Source organism: Brassica napus (assembly GCF_020379485.1).
Source record: "Brassica napus cultivar Da-Ae chromosome C8 unlocalized genomic scaffold, Da-Ae chrC08_Random_6, whole genome shotgun sequence".
Lineage (NCBI taxonomy): Eukaryota > Viridiplantae > Streptophyta > Magnoliopsida > Brassicales > Brassicaceae > Brassica > Brassica napus.
Window position 1 is genome coordinate 35,818 of NW_026014359.1, and position 13,891 is coordinate 49,708.

Here is a 13,891-nt window from a genome sequence, read left to right on the forward strand (position 1 = left end):
GATCGAATCAAAATTTATGGATATTTTGTCCAACTCTACCCAAATATACTTAAAATTTATGAGTCCCCAAATTTACCAAAGTGCAATAGCCCCACGTTCGAACATTTGTTGTGTTTTCTTTTTGTGAAAAATACATATAGAAAAAAATGTTCCAAAAAAAAGAAAACAGAAAACATAAATCTTAATTACATTTTACATCTGCTTTCATGGAATTATCTTCATGGATGTTATCTGAGACTCTTCGTTTCTCCACCCAGATCATCCAGATGGATAATCTAAATGAACTTTTGTTCGTTTGTTCATCTCTATTTACATCTAGATGGTTTTAGTAAAAAATGACTTATATATCCTTGTTTTGGTTCAATAATATTTTTATCTTTGTTTAACTATAATATTTTTTGTTAATTATCTAAAATATAATTATTTTAAAATATGAGTGGCGGGAAATATAATCTTGCGGTTTTGGCAGAAAAATATTTTTTGTGATTTTAGCGGGAAAAAAATGTTTTTGCGATGGTAGCGGAAATTTGATTTTTTGCGGTTTTGGCGAAAAGTACATTTTTACCGTTTTGGAGTGAAAAAATGTTTTTTTTTTTTGCAGTTTTGGGAGGTAAATGCATTTTTGCGGTTTTGGCGAAAATATGTTTTTTGCGGTTTTGACAGGAAAATGTATTTTGTGATTTTGGAGGGAAAATGTATTTTTGTGGTTTTGGCGAAAAACTATAAGTTTTAAGTTTTTTTAAAAAATATATCATAATTATTTGTTTGTATAAATTTGAATATAAACATATATTAGAATGAGGGTAAATTCGTCATTTGTTATTTTGGACATATTCATCTCCATCCAGATGCACCAATTAAACTCGTTTGGATAAGTTTCATTTTAGCCTAAATTTTTAAAACTCATCTAGATGAATCATTTGGATGATGTTCTGGATCATTCGGACGATGTCCATTTTAACACCAAACGAACGTCAATCTATCGTTATTCAGATGGTCGATCCTTATTCGTCCAACACATTGATTTCTTTCTCCCATTGTAAGAAAATAAAATAAAATACTGTAACTTGCAAAATTTCTCTAAACCTTTTATTTGTGCCATGCATTGTGTATGGATTTGATTGTTTTAGTGAAAGAAGAATTTAGGAACTATAAATAGCAAATTATGTAGATGACTTTTAATTTCTAGTTTTGGCTACATATATTACTCGTATTGAGATGGTAACTTATTAGCAAGACTTTTTTTTTAATCAAAAATAGTTCAGAGACTGTTTCGGATGCAGTAACAAGCAACATACCATTTTTGGGGTCTAAAAGTTAAGATTCATACAAATTTTCTGTTTACATAGGGTTGGCAAACGACTTATTACACAGGTTAGAGAGAGAGAGAGAGAGAGAGAGAGAGAGAGAGAGAGAGAGAGAGAGAGATCAGGTTACTGGATTAAGTATGCATGACTCGCTGGAAAGGAGATTAACTACAGAACTATCTAGGGATCTAGTGATGTAGATTTCTCTCAATTGTGCCCAAATCTTAAGACACTTGGAATTACTCATCTACGTTTACACTGTTTCCTTTGAGAAACAAGGGATTTGACTGTAATCATACATTTATTAGATTACATTATTGACTAATTATTAGAAACAAGGGTTTTGACTGTAATCATACATTTATTAGATTATCTAGGTGATGTTCGTTTGTCCATCTGTTTTTGTCATCCCGATCATCCATTTAAATGATCCATTTAGATGATCCATCTCAATGTTATTCGGATTCGGACTGTTCGTTATTCCATCCAAATAGTTCATTTAGATGGATCATCTAAATGAACTTATGTTCGTTTGTTCTTCTCTATTTTCGCCTAGATGAGTTTAATAAGAAAATGACTTATATATCCTTGTTTTGATTTAGTCATATTTTATCTTTATTAAACTATATTAATTTCCGTTAATTAATCAAAATATAATTATTTTAAAATATGGTTTGGTGAGAAATATAATTTTGCAGTTTTAGAAAAAACATATTTTTTGTTCTGGCGGGAAAATAAATTTTGCGGTTCTGGTGGAAAGACGCGTTTTTGTGGTTTTGGTGGAAATACCTTTTTGCGGTTTCAGCGAAAAAAATTGTTTTACGGTTATGGAGGGAAATGCATTTTGGGCGTGAAAATGGGTTTTTGGCGAAAAATGCATTTTTCCGGTTTTGGCGAAAAAAATTAGTTTTGCAGTTTTGGCGGGAAAGTAAGTTTTTGTGGTTTTGACAAGAAAATACATTTTTGTGTTTTTGGCGAAAAATGTTTCTAAACTTAAATAAAAATATTTTATTAAAATAAGAGTAAATTCATCATTTTTATTTGGAAATGTTCATCTCCATCTAGATGCACCAATTAAATTAATCTCAAGTAGCCATCTGGATGAGTCTCATTTTAGGCTAAAATTTTAAAACTCATCTCGATGGATCATTCAGATGATTTGTTATTTTAAGTTTAAACGAAAAACAATCTCATCTCCATCCAAATTGATCATCTGGATGGTGAAACGAACATGTCCCTATTCATTAGAAACAATACGAAAAAGCTAATTGAGCGATTTGCTTAAAATGACCTAAAATTTGATTTCAAATGCAAAACTATATACAAATTCAATAAAATGAAAAAGTAATCCAAAAGGGTAGTGACTCGTGTTTTGTTGATCATAACGATGGACCGTTTGCGACAGGAATGTTGTTTCTTGTGTCGGCATAAGATAGCTCTGTAGAAAGACAATCAATATGAAAGTGTTGTGTAACGTTTTTTTGACTAAAACGTTTTTGTATATACCACGAAAATGGATATACAAAAACGTTTTTTTGACTAAAACGTTTTTGTATATACCGCGAAAATGGATATACAAAAACGTTTTTTTGACTAAATAGTGAAGTTGTTCGTAGCTGTTGAATGAGTTATATATATACAGTAATGTATCGAACACAGTGTCTTTGATTCCAATTCATACTTCTTTCCGTAAATATTTTTATCCGAGTATCCTTTTCCTCTCTTAAATTCATGTATATGGTCAAAAATCATGTATATGGTCAAACTTTTAAGTTAAGGAACGTAAATTATATTGACATTTTAGGTTGACTCATTTGGGTCATGTTCGTATTTTCATTGGATACTTAATTTACAGAATATTTAATGAGAGCTTTACATTCTGACCTACTTTGAGCTTCAACTATTATCTTTTGACATACTTTAGCCATGAGGTGTACTTTATGTCTTTGTTAGGGCTGATTTATGACAAAAATAACCTCACTATGGGAAGGAGAACCGCGAACTCATTGGATTAATTGTTAATATTTTTAATCTAATGATGGGGTTAAAGATAGTACACTTTCAAAAAAGGGGACGTTAACGTAAATTAAATAATAAGTTTCTTCTTTTTTGGTGGATGACGGAACATGGGTTGATGTTTGTTGGTTCTGTGGTCAGGGTTGTTGTCGATGGAAGGGTCTGTATGCATGTTGTTAGCGTCTGAGGTTTTGTGGTTAGAGACCGATGATTTGTGGTCAGAATTAGAGGGTATGGGTGGAGAGTCTGAAATTAGGTGGTCAGTGTCAAAGTTCAAGGTTATATGGTCAGGAGAAGTTGTGATGTGAGCAAGGTTAGAGGCGTTGTGGTTAGGCGAGACAGGGATTTGTTGGTTCTTGTAGTCAGGGTTGTTGTGGATGGAAGGTTCAGTGTGCATGTAGTTAGGATCAGAGGTTTTGTGGTTAGAGGCTAAGGAATTGTGATCAGGGTTAGAGGATCTGTGGGAAGAGGCAAGTTATGTGGTCAGGGTTAAAAGTAGGGGTGTCAATTTCGGGCTGGCCCGGCCCGGCCCAAACCTGCTAAGCCCGTAAATATTTGAGTCTGGTCCGGTCCAGCCCGGAAATATTTTGGTCCTAGAGTTCAAAGCCCGGCCCGACTCTTATAGGGCTATAGGTTTTTTCGGGTTTTTTTGAGCTTTTCGAAAAATAATTTGTTATTGTTACTTCCATGTTTTAATACATGTGAATTTTAATTAAAAAAAAACAGTTTCATTTTTAAAAAAAAATATAAAGTGAGTTTAAACTTTTTTTCTTTATCAAAATTTTTGTACTTTTTCGTATACTTTAAAAACATATTATAAACAAACTAAATTTAATAAGATTTAAATAATCAAATATAATTAAAACTAAACATATAATAGCACAAAATATGTGATAAACATGGTCAAACGTTTTATGCTTTGTATTTTGAAATAAAAAAAACATAGTATACATGAAAGAAGAAGGTACATTTGTAAAATTTAAAATGTTACACTTGTAATGATCAACCAATAAAGCGCATTAACAACTTTTATATTTACTTTATAAGAGTTTGGATAAAATATTAAAATAATATGTTAATATTAATAATGATTTTGATTGCAAGAACGTTAATATTTAAGATAAAGTATAAAATTTCGGATTTTTGGACTGGCACTAGCCTAAACGGGCCTAGGCCCAAAAACCCAAAGCCTAAATGGCTTAGCCGGAAAAACCTAATTTTTTTGGATTTATAAAATTAAACCCAAACAAAGTAATTTTTAGGGTTAGGCGGATTGGACGCTTCGGCCCTAATTGACATGTCTAGTCAAAAGGGATATGAGCAGGGTTAAAGGTGTTGTGGTTAGGCGAGATGGTCATGTGGTTAGAGCCAACGTGGTCAGTGGCATGGTGGTTTTACGTACTCCTCCGGCGAAGCCATCACCTCCACGAGAACCTTTTTCCTCACCACCTCCACCAATTGAAAATCCACATCACTTGAGAACTCTCCACCTCCACAGCATGATCAATCTGCAATTTCACCACCATCATTTCTGCCACCGGAAATATCTCCTCCTTCTCCCCATCACATGACCCACCATTAAACCCACCACCACCATCATCTGAGATTTCTCTCCCTCCACATCCATAACATGATTATTTTCCATTTCACAACATCTCACTTCCACTATAGGGAAATTTTCATCCACTACTGTAATAAAAAAAAAATTGATTTTTTTATCAAAGAAGAAGCAACGAAGAGGCAAAGAAGAGTCGTGAAATTAAAGGGATGCTTTGTGCTTAGGTCTCAGAGTGCAAGTCTAAAGGTCTTTTAGGCATTTTACAAGAGAAAAGTATGTCACATGCACAAAGTAAGTCAAAGTGTAAAATGAAAGTCATAAAAGTAACTCTAAGCGTAATTTTTTCAACTTTAATGCTGAAAATCATGAAAATTATTACGATAATCATCGTATATTATACTTTGTGATAAATATGATTAGTTAGAGATAATGTTTATCGGTTTGATAAGCCGACTTATGTGATGTATATATACTTTGCCTTGAGCACATTAATAAAACAAGTCTTATAGTTAAGTTCGATATCCTCTTCTACATGGTATCAGAGCTTACGTTCATTCAATAAAATTTCTTGTTTCGTGTTGGTTTTTTTGTTCAAAGTTCGTCAGTGACGATGTCAGGAGATGATCCTAAAGATGATTTAACTTCAGGATCAAGTGTAAAAACCAGCAAGAAGGCAGAAGTTTCTCCTTTAACGCCATATAGTCTTCACAGTTCTGATAACCCTGGTGCGATGATAACTCCGGTCATGTTGAACGGATAAAACTATAATCTTTGGGCAAACGAGATGTTGAATGCACTCCAGGCCAAGCGTAAGGTGGGGTTTGTTAATGGAACGGTGAAGAAGTCTTCAAGTGAAAGTTCTGACTATGAAAATTGGGTGGCAGTTAACTCAATGGTTATAGGTTGGATACGTACGTCAATAGATGTTAAATTAAAGTCTTCGGTTACTTTTGTTTCTGAAGCAAGTCAGTTGTGGTCTGGACTCAAACAACGTTTCTCCGTGGGGAACAAGGTTCAGATTCATCAGATAAAGGCGCAACAAGCAGCTTGCAGACAAGAAGGACAATCTGTTCTAGAGTATTATGGACGGTTGTGTACTTTGTGGGAGGAGCTAGCTGTCTACAGACCATTGCCGATGTGTACTTGTGGTGGTGCAGAAGAAATCAGACAGGAACGTGATGATGACAAAGTACATCAGTTTATCATGGGGCTAGATGATTCGCGTTTTGGAGCTCTGTGTACTACTCTCATTGGTCTGGATCCACTGCCTTCAATTGGTGAAGTTTACTCAAAAGTTATAAGAGAGGAGCAAAGGCTGAACGGTGCTCGTGTTCAGGAGCAGCAACAAGATGCGTTAGGCTTTGTCACACGCCATTCTACTACATCTGATGAGGCTCAGAATAGCTCTCGGTCAGACTCTTCGATTTTGCGTAACAAAGACAGAACATGCTCTCATTGTGGACGTTCAGGTCATGAAAAGAAAGAGTGCTGGCAGTTGGTTGGTTTTCCAGACTGGTGGGTTGATCGTTCTGAACGTGGTGGTGCGAGTAGAGGACGAGGAAGGAGCGGACGCGGTTCTAACAGTGCTGGACGCGGTAGAGGTCTTGCTTCTGTAGCTCACGCTACAAGCTCCAATGCATCAGCGTTTCCTGAGTTTACACAGGAGCAATGGAAGGTTCTTCCTCAGATGATTCACGAGAAATCTAGTGCTGACAAGTTGTCTGGTAAGGCCAAGTTTTGTGATGTTATTCTTGACACCGGGGCCTCCCATCACATGACTGGGGATCTCTCGTGTCTGAAGGATGTAGTGTCTATTCCTCCGTGCTATGTTGGATTTGCGGATGGCAATAAAACTTTCGCAATGAGCATGGGAACCTTTCCATTATCCAAGAAAATTTCTTTGAACAGAGTCCTCTATGTTCCCGCTCTAAATTGCACGCTTATTTCTGTTTCGAAAATCTTGAAACAAACTGGTTGTCTTGCTACCTTTTCTGATACTGTTTGTGTGTTGCATGACCGTTTCTCGAGGACTCTGATTGGAACGGTGAGGAGCGTGATGGGGTTTACTTTCTGACGGATGTGGCTACTGCGAAGGTTCACACTGTTGACGTCTCTACTGATCAGACTGTGTGGCATCAGCGGTTAGGGCATCCAAGTTTTTCTGTGCTTTCTACTTTACCTATGTTATCATCGTCTGTTAGCTCTAGTCCTTGTGACGTTTGTTTTCGAGCTAAACAGACTAGAAAAGTGTTTCCAGACAGCTTTAATAAATCAGAAGAGTGTTTTTCATTAATTCATGTTGATGTTTGGGGCCCTTACCGTGTACCCTCTACTTGCGGAGCAGTTTATTTTTTGACAATTGTTGATGACTTCTCTCGTGCTGTTTGGACTCACCTCATGCTTGCAAAGTCTGAAGTTCGTGTGATCCTTCCAAACTTTCTTACATACGCTGAAAAACAGTTTGGGAAAACTGTAAAAACAATCAGAAGTGACAATGGGACAGAGTTCATGTGTCTCTCATCTCTGTTTCGAGAAAAAGGAATCATTCATCAAACATCCTGTGTTGGCACACCGCAGCAAAATGGAAGGGTTGAGCGTAAGCATAGGCACATACTTAACGTGTCTAGGGCGTTACTTTTTCAAGCAAGCTTGCCAATAAAATTTTGGGGAGAGGCGATTTTAGCGGCGGCATATTTGATCAACCGGACGCCTACTGCCTTACATAAAGGACACTCACCATATGAGGTTCTTCATGGGCGTAAACCTGATTACGATATGCTTCGTGTCTTTGGTTCTGCATGTTATGCGCATCGTGTTGCAAGAAACAAAGACAAGTTCAGTGAGCGAAGCAGGCTCTGTGTCTTTCTTGGTTACCCCTTTGGCAAGAAAGGATACAAAGTGTATGATATAGAACGTGATGAGTTCATCGTGTCTCGTGATGTTATCTTTCGAGAGGATGTGTTTCCTTTTTCACAACAAAGTTCATCACCACCTCCTTCAGTGACTCCTGTTGTTACGTATGATGAAGATTGGCAGTTTGAAATGCCTTCAGAAGTGAGGGGGAGCGATCTGAATATCGCTACTGAAGCTGGCGAAACAAGAGTTGTTCCAGTACCTACTGAAGTTGTTTCGATTGGTGACACTGGAGCTGTCGATACTGGAGTTATTGACACTAGTACTGATAATACTCCAGCTCAGGATGTTGTGGTGGCAGAGATAGAACGTGTTGAACCAGAGGGGATCTCAGAACAAGTTGGTAGTGTTCCTGCTTCAGAAGCTAAAATTGTTCAGGCACAGTCAGTTGAACAACTTGGTAGAGGACACCGTAAATCGGTACCGTCGGTTCGTTTAAGGGATTTTGTTACATACAATACGACGGCGTCACAGTCACAAACCCATCACGCTCCCTCCGTCTCTCTTTCACAGTCCTCTACGGTCCAAGGTAATACAATTTATCCCTTGACAAATTATATCTGTGATTCTAAATTCTCACCACAACACCAAGTTTTTCTAGCTGCAATTACAGCTGGAGTTGAGCCAAAGCATTTTAAAGAAGCTGTTGGTCAAAAAGTCTGGGATGACTCGATGACAGTGGAAATTGTAGCTCTTGAAGATCAGCACACTTGGGACATTGTTGATCTTCCCCCAGGAAAAATAGCTATTGGAAGTCAGTGGGTTTACAAAATCAAATATGACGCTGATGGAACAGTACGGCGTCACAAATCTTGTGTTGTGGCTATGGGAAATAAGCAGATTGAAGGAGAAGACTATAAAGAAACTTTTGCTCCTGTCATTAAAATGACTACAGTTCGTTTGCTGCTTCGTCTTGTGGCTGCCAACAACTGGGAAATGTATCAGATGGATGTTAACAACGCTTTTCTTCATGGTGATCTCGAAGAAGAAGTGTACATGAAGATTCCACCTGGTTACCGTCATACTCATCCCAACAAGGTGTGTCGTCTCCGCAAATCCTTGTATGGACTCAAGCAAGCTCCTCGATGTTGGTTCAAGAAGCTTTCTGATTCTCTGTTACGGTTTGGGTTTTTTTCAGTCTTATGACGATTACTCTCTTTTCTCTTATACACGAAAGGGGATTGAGCTACGTGTTCTTGTTTATGTGGATGATTTACTTATTTGTGGTAACCACAGTCATATGCTCCAGAAGTTCAAAGAGTATCTTGGGAAGTGTTTTTCCATGAAAGACTTGGGGAAGTTAAAATATTTTCTTGGCTTTGAAGTAAGCAGAGGTCCGGAAGGTATTTTTGTGTCTCAACGCAAGTATGCGCTAGACATTGTTACTGATACAGGCAATCTTGGTTGTCAGCCTGCAGCTACTCCACTCGAGCAAAACCACAAGCTTGCCATTAGTACGAGCCCCGTCTTAACAGATCCAAAGAAATATCGCAGGCTCATGGGACATTTGATTTATCTGGTTCACACTCGACCAGAGTTGAGCTACTCAGTTCACGTGTTGTCGCAGTTTATGAAAAAGCCTCGCCAGGATCATTGGCAAGCTGCTCTTCGTGTTGTTCGGTTTCTTAAAGGTTCACTTGGACAGGGAATTATGCTTAGTTCATCGGCTGACTTGTCTCTGACAGTGTTTTGTGACTCTGACTGGTCGTCATGTCCTCTCACCAGGCGGTCTCTTAGTGCGTTTGTGGTTATGCTTGGTGATTCTCCGATCTCGTGGAAGACTAAGAAGCAGAAAACGGTGTCTCATTCTTCCGCTGAGGCCGAATACAGGTCTATGGCAGCTGCGTTGCGTGAAGTCAAGTGGCTTCGGAAGTTGTTAAAGGGGTTGGATGTCGAACAAAAGTCTACTCGCTTCTTCTGTGACAGTAAAGCTGCCATACACATAGCTTCTAATGCTGTCTTTCATGAGCGTACCAAACACATTGAAAATGATTGTCATGCTGTTCGGGATGCGGTTCAAGCTGGTCTGATTAAGCTTCACCACATTCGGACTCAAGATCAAGTTGCTGATATACTCACAAAGGCGTTGGGGCGTGCACAATTTCGTAACTTGTTGTCCAAGTTGGGTATTCATGATCCTCATGCTCCAACGTGAGGGGGAGTATTACGATAATCATCGTATATTATACTTTGTGATAAATATGATTAGTTAGAGATAATGTTTATCGGTTTGATAAGCCGACTTATGTGATGTATATATACTTTGCCTTGAGCACATTAATAAAACAAGTCTTATAGTTAAGTTCGATATCTTCTTCTACAAAAATCATGAAAATCATGAAAATCATTCTCGTAAAACTATACCAGATTGAGTCAATTAATGAGACTAATATTAATTAAGATTGGAGGTTTCCATGTCTTCTGAGACAGTAATCTCATCCAACTTTAACGGATTGGAGTTACAATTTATAAAACAAGATATTACTGAAGGTGTAAATTAAGATAGTGATACACGAAATTCATCTGAAGAGTAATGCAATCAAAGTTTGATCACTCTTATTGCCAAGATACAAGAGAAAAATTAGTCTTTTAGTGTTTATATGTGTTTTTCAAAGATCTTTGATGATCTTTGAACAATGAATCTTTTTTTTTTTTCTAACACTTAATTTCTGATTTTATTATGTATTATTAGTCAATGTCCATAAATCCTTATATAGAGAGCTCTAGCTAGTAAGTTCTTATATCAAGAAAAAAAAAACTCAAATCCCTTTTCTCTTTGCTGCTCAATAGTTGCTATCAATGCAATGGCGATGCAAACTTTCATAAGAGGAGTCTCGTTCCCATAAGGGCAAGCATAGTATCATCAGGTAGGTAACTCACATAACCCATGTGAGTTTTTGTAAAAAAAAATACATGTACTTTTTAAAGAGAATTTGATGAATTTAACTTATTATTGATCCTTGTAGAATACATGTATTATCGATTTGATCCCTCTAAAAAAATTTCTCCCTCCGCCATGGTTTCCGTATGTATGTTCAAAGAGTCAAGACCACCGGGTGCTCTGGTCGGGTTTGGTTCATTGGAATGTGCTTCAATCCATCTTAAAGAGAAGCCTAATTATTGGATCTTGGAAAACACACGGGGATCATATACTACTGAGATCCTGACTATCTCTTGTACCTAGTCATACTAGATGTTAGCATGTAAACAGTTATCAACTCTTTTTTTAACACTGAATTGTTCATTGTATAAACCCATAAGGGATGGTCTGAGAGTACATCAAACATAAAAGAGAAGGCAAATAGAGAGGATACCAGTAGGTACCAAAGATAGAATGTTAAAGGCCAAAGAAAAAGAAAACTTCAGCCCGGAAAGAACAGGTGATCAGGGTAGAACCCCTACAGCTTGAGTAGCTTGATCACATAGCTCGAGACTCATGGAGAGTTGCATGGGAGAGCCAACCTGGACCACCGATGGCTATATAGGACTGAGTACGGTTTTCAGCAATGACACTACTCGCTATGGCTTGAGCTACTCTGTTTTTTGGCTCATTAGCGTGTAATATAGTCCAAGAACCCAACTGGGGGAGAAGTAGTGAGATACGATCAAGTAACGATCGGTTCTCCGGAAAACGATGAGGTTCTAGGAGAGCTTCTCGCAGATCAGTAGAAGAGGTCTCCAAAATGACATTCGTTTTTCAAACAGTTATCAACTTATGAAAATTGAAATAAAAGAAATAATGGAATGTTTTATTTTAAGTTATGTTTGAAGCTCGTGAGCCATAGAAAAGACAAACACATTACATCCATATTGGCTATGTATTTGTCAATACAATGTCTTATTTTTATTCCATGGAAAACAAATATCGAACTGCTTAGTTCCACCGTTAAACCTACAAGGTCCGGTTGGTCTTATCTTCCACACGCAATTTTGGCACCAGTCATCGCCAGCAGTATCTCGGTGGTCTCTAAATATGTCGAAATAATAGCTTCCATTGGGAAACGCAAAAGAACAGAAAAACAATGTCCTTCCGAAGAACTGACGCTTGAAACTAAAAGACCATGACCCGCCAGGTTGCAAACTACGGTCACCAAAATCATCGTTCTTCGATTTACAATGAAAAGGCAATGATACTGTACCACCAATATCGTTGATGATTTCTACAGTAATTTTTCCGAAAGGATTAAACACATCGTTTGTTGATAGTAATGATGGACCGTTAGCAACAGGAATGTTGTTTCTTGTGTCGGCATGAGATAGATCTGTAGCTATGAAGACAATCAATATGAATAGTGATGGGTAACGTTTTGGAATATCCATTTTTGTGGTATATGAGACAGTGATATTGTTTATAGTTGTTGAATGAGAGATATATATATATATATTTTTGTTGTTGTTTATAGTAGTGTATCCAGTTGTTCAAAAAAAAAAGTAGTGTATCCATATTTTGTTGTTTATAGTAGTGTAATGCAGTGTCAACGTTTCTTTTTTTTTTTACTATATATACAGTATATTGTATATATTACTTCCTTCCCTAAATATTTTATCCCTAATAATTCATGTATATGGTCAAACTTTCAAGTCAAGAACGTTAACTATAGTGACATTTTAGGTTGACTCATTTGGGTCATTTTCATATTTTTATTTGATACTTAATTTACAGAAACTTATATGCTGAGAATTATGAAAATCAATCCCGTAAAAATATGCCATATTGAATTCAGTGAATCTAATTAGAAATAAAGATTGATTGTTTCCATATGTCTCACCCAACTTTAACTGATTGGGGTCACAACTTCTAAAATAAACAAAGACGAGACTCCGATGAATTTTCAGTTTTAATTATTTATTTTATTAAATGATGTATTTGTAATATTTGTTCATATTATATTTATTAAGTAAATATTTTTTTTTGCATCATAAACTATCTATTTCTTTACGAATGTGTGATATCATATAAAAAATATAAAAAATGAGTATATAGAATTAATTAGATAATTGTAAAAACAGAAAAAAAAAATTTCATGTGCGATATCATATAAATAATAATCCGCCCAATTAACAAAAATCATGATTTTTATATGTGCAATTTTTTTTTATTTTGACCATTTCCTTAAAACTATATTAAATTTTACATATTTTAATTAGAATATTTTTAATATCTTTACCTTTTTATTTGAAATGCAACTCAATATTTTTTTAAAAATTATAACAAAATATTTAAAAAATATTTTTAGAATTTGTTTGAAAAATACGAAAATTACATTTTAAATTAAAATTATTCTAAAATATGATAAGTTTTGATGTAAACGAATACTCAAATTATGTCAAAAATAATTATATTCAATGATAATAACAATTTAAATTGATTATTTTTAAGAAAATAGATTTACAAAAATATTGTTTGAAAGAAAATTCATTTATCTTTCAAATATAAAATGAAAATATTATATTAATTAATAAAAAATATAAATAAAAACCATAAATTTAGCAAATGACAACTGAGTTATATTATGCTAAAATTTTCTTTCTAACAATTTAGCAAATGACAAATGAGTTATGAGAAAATAATACCATATAATTTTTAAAAGCATAGCCATTCTTAAATATTTTTTGAATAAATAATTATTTTTAAATTTAATCAACTGAAAATAATATCCGTACAATTGTATGAGTCAAATTCTACTTTTATTGATGCATGTTATATATTAGTGCTGCATGTTTTAGGTAATATTTTAATGATGCACGTTTTTTAAAATCTCTATTATTAAAATTATGCACGTAAGGATAACTAATGAGTTTTCTTGGTTGATTAAATGATATTATGTCCAAATTTATTTAAGGATATTTCATTAAGGTAACTGAAAAAGACAAACAATAAAATAGGAAGTTTAAATTCATTTAAGCATATTTTATTAATTTAACTGAAAAGATAAGTAATAAATTATGTAGTTTTATTCGTTTTAGGATATTTCATAAATGCAACTGAAAAAGATAAGCAAAAAAATAGGAAGTTTAATTAATGAAATAACAACATTTTTAAATGGGTACTTCTCTTTTAATAATATAGATATTATCGAAGTTGTCAATTAAGATA

General features: G+C 35.2%; 1 protein-coding gene across 1 annotated transcript; it reads right to left on the bottom strand.

The window, feature by feature from the left end:
• Window positions 1–11,104: 11,104 nt before the first annotated feature.
• On the bottom strand, window positions 11,105–12,490 carry LOC125595013 (S-protein homolog 2-like). Its single transcript, XM_048770997.1, has one exon. The coding sequence runs from the start codon at window positions 12,112–12,114 to the stop codon at window positions 11,620–11,622; it is 495 nt and encodes a 164-aa protein (XP_048626954.1). The 5' UTR covers window positions 12,115–12,490; the 3' UTR covers window positions 11,105–11,619.
• Window positions 12,491–13,891: the final 1,401 nt, after the last annotated feature.

Coding starts and splice junctions, on each gene's coding strand:
- LOC125595013 (XM_048770997.1), bottom strand. CDS start 12,114: ATGGATATTCCAAAACGTTACCCATCACTATTCATATTGATTGTCTTC.